Genomic DNA, 7,563 nt, shown 5'->3' with positions numbered 1-7,563 from the left:
CATCTTCTTTACTTACGGGGAACTTTGCTGACCTACATATCCTTCATTTTGGAGGAAACGTTTAAAATGCTACGGTTTTTTGGAACAATGCGCCAACTGCCACGGCTTTGAACTAAATCGCAGAATGCCACTATTTTCCCGGACACCAGCTGCTCCCGGACACCAGCTCCTACCCGTGCCAAAGGTCTCGTATCTTACTCGACGCCGGACAGTCCAACGCACACGACAGTCCAACGCACTTTTCTTTGGGAATTGCTAAAACGACACCTTGCCATCACTCGCTTGAGGCTGACTGCATTGGGGCGGCCTCGCAGTGGTTTGACTGCATTGGAAACTCCTCTCTCGGAGGTAAACACACGTCCAGTTGGCTCGTAGTGGATAGCATACAGTAGCTTTGTTGTCGTATTAGAAAAGTGCGTTGGACTGTCCAGCACTCTCTCCCAGAGAGTGCCAGAGAGTGCCGCCGGAGCGCCGTCGGCGTGACTGCGGGCGAGTATGATACGAGACCTTGGCACGAGTAGCACCATTCCACAGCCCAGCCAGCGAGATCACTTTCGCAATTGCGCATCTTTTTGACAAGAATCTACTTCACACAAGGACAGGGCTGTTGTGCTTGTGAAGCGGACCTAGTAGCTGGGTTGCATACCTGTGCAAAAAATACTTCAAAACCGTGGCATTTCACGATTTTGTTTTGAAAACCGTGGCATATTAAACGTTTTCTCTTTATTTTGAGATGCTCATATGCGCTTGCAGACTAACATAAAAGACCTGAAATGAACCGCCTGAGAATCGTCGAGTTGCCGGCTGGCGTCACAGGGCAACGGGTAGAAGTCAGTAGCTAAAGCAAGGGTTCTTGAATGAAGGGCAGAACGAGGGGGCTTCCTAAAACCCCGTTGAAAGCATCTATCCTACGATAGCAGCACCGAAAGAATGCCGAAGAGTCGTAAGACTTTCCTATGCCAGAGCCCAGAACCTAAAAGCCTGTCTCAACACGCAAATCCACCCCTCTAATGTGAGTCTCTTAACGCTTCGGTGCCGAACTTGCGCTGCTCTATAGACGGAACGAAAGGGTTTGATGCGGCGGAAATCCCCTGGCTAAGTCCAAGTCGATCATCGATCGGATGGATGCGTTTCCAGCGGTGTGTCCGTGGTCGGAAAGGGAAAAAGCTTTGGGTGAATTGTTTCGAGGGAAAGCCCAACTGCCGAGTGTATCGTGAGGCTCAAGGGTTCTCCCCCTCGACATATCGTTCACTTCCTCTTAGGACGACCCTCCTTTCCCATGAATACTCCTTTGGCGTTGAAGTCACCCGACGGAGGCCCAGACGACGGGAAATACTCCTGAGTCAATGCAGAGAGCCTTCTTGTGAGGACGTCAGCGAGGGTTGGGGAAGAATCACTGGGGCATTTGTCCTTGATTCCTTGCCTCCGACGTAGATTTCCGATTGAATCTATGAACGCAAGTGGCGTTGACATCGGAATGCCCCAAGACGCGGGACAACTTCCAGGCCGTGACTTGATTGAGCGAAATGGGCAAGTGAATGGAGGCAAATCGAGTAGAGAGTTTGCCGTCGAAGACGTCGCGGGACTTGCGATGACCATGTCCACATTCCCACCTTTGTAAGTTCAATCCTGTCAAAAACCTGTCGATTCCGTCGCGTCCGATGAAGATGATGTAAGCAGCTCTTCCCCTGCTCCCCCGCCATTGCCTCGCTCGGAACTTAAAAGGCGACGAGGGGTCAAGTAACTTCCCACTTTGGTTCAACTCGGCTTACCAGCAACATTCTCGCCACGCCTCGTCTAGGAGGAGGAACAAATACGGGTAAGCTATCGCAATGCATTTTTTTCAAACCGGACGGAGAAGGCTCTTTGGTCGGGTTCACTATCCCGGGGCTGTAAACATCATTGCATGCGGTGGAGGCGTCAGCAAGTCTGGCTGTGCGACGGTCCTTCGGGCTGTCGTACGTGTGGTACACCAAGGTCTGGCTATGGCATCCAGATATCCGCCCAGGATTTCAAAGCAGCAACATCTCATGGGCACCGGGAACGGGTTGATAACATGCGGGAACCCATACCTCCTCAACATCACCCATATCTCTTGCTTGACCGTTGTGACTCTTGCCTTCCGATTCTAACATTCCTAGTGTGCCGCATGCCTTGGTAGGCGGCACACCACTTGTTCTTTTAGGGCACATGCACGAAAGAGCTCATGTATTGTAACGTTCGCCCGGCACTGCACGGCATTGAAATAAAGAAAGCCCGAGTGTTCCTCCGCCCGGTCCCAAACCGAGGGAATTAAAAGAGAGAGGCCTTTCACGGAGAAAGGTCTGTTCTCTGCAGCTACCTCCAACCAATCCATAACGACCAATACGCAACTCTATGCTTGGCCGGTCGCTTGACCGTTGCTACGATCGTGGCCCTGCTCGCCGACATCATATCCAAGGGACCGGTCACCGCTCTCGTTCTCCGCGAGACGATCATCATACCAGATCTCGCCGATTTGCTTGTCGTCGGCATCAACGCCATTCCGGACCTGAGAACCATCGACCTGGGATCCATCATCGGCACCGTCCGAAGCGCTGTGGCTCGTCAAACCTTTTGCCCTCTGAACACTGGCACCTTTTGGGGGGGCCATTACCGGCCTGGACCTGTCGAACAACGCTTTGGGATCCGAACTTGCAGACATCTTGAGTTCAATCCTTGGAAAGTGTGTCGCACTCCGAACGCTCAACCTGCATAACACCGGCCTATCAGAAGGTGCCCTCCGCACCATCGCGTCGGGCATCACAGATAGCGAGGGCTGCCATCAACTTCGCACAATAGACGTGGGACGCAACCGACTGGAGTCGGGCTTGAACGAGCTGGCCCCCATTCTGAATGCCAACCAAAACTCGATAGAAACCGTGCGCGCTTTTGCCGTCAATGCAGGCGAAGATGACAGGTCCTTGAAGTCGTTTTTCAGCGCAATCGGGCGTTGCATCGGGATTCAGGAACTGCATTTCAGCGACAACACACTAAGCGGGGGAAACGCTTCACGACTCCTTGAAGTCGTCCGAAATTTCGCGAACCTCCGAATCCTCCAAGTGGCGAATACATGTTTACCGATAAGAATAACTGCCACTTGGATCGCCGCTCTCACCCTGGCGTCGAATGTGAAGAACGAACTGCGGATGAACCATCTTTCAATAACATCCGCCCTCGGCCAGATCTTTACCCTCCAACGTTGTCTAAAAGGTTGTCAGCGTATCCTCCGGCTGATGGCGAGGGATGATGGGCTCCCCAAATTGACAGCACTGCGCAGCGTGTGAAAGACCAGTCCCAACCTCTCCCAACCTTACATCCTTCTCGAACATGCCCACTCTTCCTCATCAGCTTCCCGTTTTTCGTTCAAGCAAGCCGCCCTTCACAAGCTACCCTCCCTTTCGCTACATGCACCACACTTCCTTCACCGCTCGCCGGACAACCCTCCGACGGCACTCCTACAAGCACTGCGAAAACTCCGCTCATTCTCCAAGCCTTGCAGCCGTCGCGTCCTTTTCCTCTACTGCATGGTTACAGCGGAATGCCAACTCCGCACATAGTCACAGCTTGCCTCCGGTCGCCAAGCACTCTCAACCCACCAAGACGGGTATAGACGTGCGGGAATGGTTCTATCATATCGATGTGCACGGCCAGGTAGGGTTACCGCTTTTTGCGAACCAAAAAATGGGACGGTTGGAGAACTTCGGCGTCGGCGTCATCTTGAGCTCATCTCGTCCCTTTCTTTGTCATCCCTAGCTATTCCTACACGGGACCCGAACCAGGAACTTTACCACATGTATGTTGAAGCTATGGTGACGAGGGGATGGATGGCGCCCCCGCGGCATAAGTTCGCAAGGTGACAGCTCGCTAACTGCATCCGCAGGCTTCAAAGATCCCAAATTCCTCGACTTTTTCTTCTCCCGACTCCAGCTCTGGCCCCCGTCCGCAAACCACGGTCATGCCAAACCACGTTCTCCACCGCCAGACGTGTGTGCCGATGAATACCTTTTCGCCAGTCCGTGCGGCCGCGAGATGAATTGGGTTGCAGTTGAAGACTCCCCCATAGTGTTTCACAGCATTGTCAGAGACGGAGGCTCGCCCAAGACGCAGTATGAGCCGCAGGTGTATTTGCAGTATGCAGGAAATCTTCGGCTACCATTCGACCCGGATGCACTCTACATGTCTGAACGGACCGGCCGACTCTATCACTCCTTGCTGCCGAGGGGCATACATGACATTGCCGGTCTGACGACACTACCTCCACCGAAATGGATGCTTCCGCCTCGGCCCGCCACTAAATTTGTACAATTACCACGGGCCCATCTGGCGGGGTTACCGCCCTTGGGACTGATACGTTCCTCGTTAGTGCTTTCCCATTTTGCGCCCTGTATAGATTTCAGCACGCTGTGCCTTCGGAGCTTTCCGCCTGTTGGTCCTGGCGATGCGGTGGGGAATTCAGGCATTTTGCCAGGGAAGGAGAAGGCGACGCATCAGATCACAACCATCGCGGACGAAATCATGGATGCGGACTAGCTGCTCCTGGCCGTCTTGAGGAGATTTAGTAGCAAACGGGTCGCTTCGCCAGTTTTAATGGGACAGACTCTTCACCCGTTGGACGGCATCGGCGTTCCGATGGAGGTTGCGCTGGCACGCGTCCAGCGACGGAGGGGAAGGAAGCGCTTACCCGCGCAACATCAGAAAACTATCTCAACAACCAAGACTACCGCTCAGTAACGTTGTCACAATGGTCAATCGTTCATCGCGCCTCCGCTTCGATAATGTGGAAACGTGGCTACGACCTTCCGACCTGATTGGATTGCAAATGCTTAGCTAGATTCCTTGAGTTCAGATACACAGCCAGACATAGCAAACCACAGCGACGACAATGGTGTACATGAATCTCCATAATCAGTTCCTATTCCTCATTTCGAATCTCAAAAGGGCATTGGCGATACATTCACCCATCCTATCATACCCAGCAGCGGTCAAATGCATCCCATCATCCCAGAAAATATCCCTCTCCTCCCCCGCAAGTGCGAACTGAGGCACATCGCAACGAATGTCATAGAAAAACCAGCCGTCGCACGTCCCTTGAAACCCTTCAATGAGCCCGTTGAGTCGTTTGACCTGAGCTGCGATCCAGCCATCCCTTTGCTCGACATCCCACTCCAGGCATGAAAGAGCGATGACCTTGGATCCGTGCCGCAATGCCATAGACCAAAGCTCCTTCAGCCCACTGAAGATAGCCACCGCATCTATTCTATACCCGATATCATTGATCCCTCCGAGAATGACAACCCAATCGTACGTAAAACCCTCCTGCTCAGCTTCGCGTAGACGCATTTCCAAACGGGAAACGAACGTGCCTGGTGAAAGGACACGATCCCCGGATCTGCCATCGGTGGTGACTGTAAAAGAAGCGTCCTTGAAACGTGGGTAGTTCAATAAAGAGCGCTCCAGGGTTAGACTGTAAGGATGGAAGGCCGTGCCGTAATGATGATAACCCTCCGTAAGCGAGTCTAAACACAAAAGAACATCGGTCAGGATACTCCAGTAGGGAAAAACTTTCACATACTCGTAAAGCGTTGCTGGAGGAGCTGGTGGAATTGGTCGGGCCGCAGGGGAATCTTTCCACCACTGGTTACGGTCCTTTACCCGTGGCATCTTCTCTGCCCGTCTGCTCCTCTTTCTCACCCGAAGGTTTCGTGTGAAAACCCAACCCAATGGAATCCGCCACGCATTGCAGCATCACCCACAACAAGATGAGCACAACCATGCAAGACGACGGATGCACTCACCGCCTACGCAGAGGATTCGAAACAAGGGAGACATTAGGCGGCTGGAATCCACTACTCCACTCTCAAATTGAACAGTTGGTCCCTTGCGAAATCAAGCCACGTTGCACGCCAGAGTGGAGGGAGTTGCAGGAGTTGCTCCTGGGAGTTGCCGAGAGTGAGGCAACCCAGCACAGACCCTGCACCGCCACATGGACCGCGTCGCCGTCACTGTCAGTATATATACTAGCAAGCTGCTCGACGTTTTTCCCAGCTTCCTTCGGACAAACGTTGACAACGGACACCCAGACCAACATATGAACATAGGGTAAAAAATTAGCATCACCTTCACAGGGATGCTTTTAGCAAGGAGGATGCTTTTCAAGGGGCCTCAAGGTGTACGTTTTTGACAAAAACATACAGACACAGCGGGTGGAGACCACAAGGAAGAGGGGGACTACTATAGTAGAGAACGTGGAGAAACACCTATAGCAGAGCACAGTCAGCGCCACTTCTATGCGTCAAGCAGCTACTTCAATACTCTATAGTTTCCTAGACGCGTCCTAAGTCTTGCAGAGCCTTCCACGTGCCGCATCTTGATGCTATCTCAATACTCCCTCTCACTTGAAGGCTCTGCAGCCTCTAAGTGCATACCAGATGTGTGAAGTCTGGCATGGGCAGGGGTTTGGTGAGCGCATCAGCCAGCATCTCCTTTGTTGGGCAGTACTGAAGGATAACTGTCTTGCGTGCGACTTGTTCACGAATGAAGCGGTATGTGATATCGATATGTTTGGTTTGTGCGTGACGAACTGGGTTCATAGCAAGTGCCATAGCGCGTTGATCGTCCTCCCAGATGCCTGTGGGGCCTTGGACGAGCCCCGTCTTGTTTTGGTGCATGCTCAGTTCTCTGAGTAGAGATCTGAGGCTCACCACATGGCTTCTTTACAGGCGTCTGTGAGTGCCATGTATTTGCCTTCAGTGCTGGAGAGTGCCGTAGTGCATTGTTTGCGCGATTTCCAACGATTTCCAGCAGTGGAAGTTGTGGTGTTTGATCGTCTTGAGATGGGCTAGGATGCGTTTGGCAGCTCTCCAGTGTTGTTTGCCTGGATTGGCTAAGAACGGGCTCAGGTGTAATGTGGAGTGTCTGGTCTCATTGGAGAACGACACGTCGCGTCTGTTAGACAGGCCTTGGGGAAAAATACCTGTATGTGATGGGAATATACAGGTATTTCCTGGCCTACGACGCGTCTCGACAGTGTTCTCCAGTTGGCTCCGACCTCATGGTACTTTAACAGTGCTCGTCGCGCATTCCTGTGCACAACAAGTAGTTCTTCTACTACATATCGCATAGCAGAGCCGACGAACACCCAGTCCGTCTACAATACCTTACAGCAAAGTAGTTATTGTATACAAACATCAGTTAAACAACCCGTGTGGAAGGTAGTCCACATCACATGGTAGCACCACTCGTTTTGAGCAAAACGAGCTTCATAGTAGATAAACACGTGGGCAACTTCAGCATCTCAAATTTGCGGATGGAGGAAAAGTCTTTCAGTTTCGGGACAGAGCTAAGCCGTTAGATTTCTTCTTGATCCCGTGTTGACAATCTCCCTCGAGGAGCTCAACGCCCGAATCAATGCTGTGGCGGCTGCAATGTAGCAATACGTCTGCTGTGGGGGCGCGCCTGTGCCGGCCAGACGACACTGAAACCGTTTTGAAGACTAGGCCTGAAGCACTGCAACTGCAACCCGATGCGTTGATCGCACGTTGT

The 7,563-nt window shown here is 52.4% G+C and overlaps 2 protein-coding genes across 2 annotated transcripts; one reads left to right on the top strand and one right to left on the bottom strand.

The window, feature by feature from the left end:
• The first annotated feature begins 3,065 nt into the window (after positions 1–3,065).
• Positions 3,066–4,739, top strand: EV422DRAFT_334288 (uncharacterized protein). The gene is made up of 3 exons (XM_053066383.1): positions 3,066–3,672; positions 3,775–3,814; positions 3,902–4,739. Exons 1-3 carry the CDS (start codon positions 3,349–3,351, stop codon positions 4,549–4,551), a joined length of 1,014 nt encoding a protein of 337 aa, XP_052920969.1. The 5' UTR covers positions 3,066–3,348; the 3' UTR covers positions 4,552–4,739.
• Positions 4,739–6,023, bottom strand: EV422DRAFT_334294 (SGNH hydrolase-type esterase domain-containing protein). Its single transcript, XM_053066384.1, has 2 exons — positions 5,817–6,023; positions 4,739–5,537 (listed from the first exon to the last, which is right to left on the bottom strand). The coding sequence occupies exons 1-2, from the start codon at positions 5,848–5,850 to the stop codon at positions 4,927–4,929; spliced, it is 645 nt and encodes a 214-aa protein (XP_052920968.1). The 5' UTR covers positions 5,851–6,023; the 3' UTR covers positions 4,739–4,926.
• Positions 6,024–7,563: the final 1,540 nt, after the last annotated feature.

The sequence above is a fragment of the Fimicolochytrium jonesii genome (genome assembly GCF_025526975.1).
Source record: "Fimicolochytrium jonesii strain JEL569 chromosome Unknown EV422scaffold_42, whole genome shotgun sequence".
NCBI classification, from domain to species: Eukaryota; Fungi; Chytridiomycota; class Chytridiomycetes; order Spizellomycetales; family Powellomycetaceae; genus Fimicolochytrium; species Fimicolochytrium jonesii.
Note: the sequence above shows the minus strand (reverse complement) of the source record. Positions and strands in the feature narration are given on the sequence as shown.

Coding starts and splice junctions, on each gene's coding strand:
- EV422DRAFT_334288 (XM_053066383.1), top strand. CDS start 3,349: ATGCCCACTCTTCCTCATCAGCTTCCCGTTTTTCGTTCAAGCAAGCCG. Junction 3,673..3,774: donor ATATCGATGTGCACGGCCAG/GTAGGGTTACCG, acceptor TGTCATCCCTAG/CTATTCCTACACGGGACCCG. Junction 3,815..3,901: donor AACCAGGAACTTTACCACAT/GTATGTTGAAGC, acceptor CTGCATCCGCAG/GCTTCAAAGATCCCAAATTC.
- EV422DRAFT_334294 (XM_053066384.1), bottom strand. CDS start 5,850: ATGTCTCCCTTGTTTCGAATCCTCTGCGTAGGCG. Junction 5,538..5,816: donor TCGAATCCTCTGCGTAGGCG/GTGAGTGCATCC, acceptor TTTTGTGTTTAG/ACTCGCTTACGGAGGGTTAT.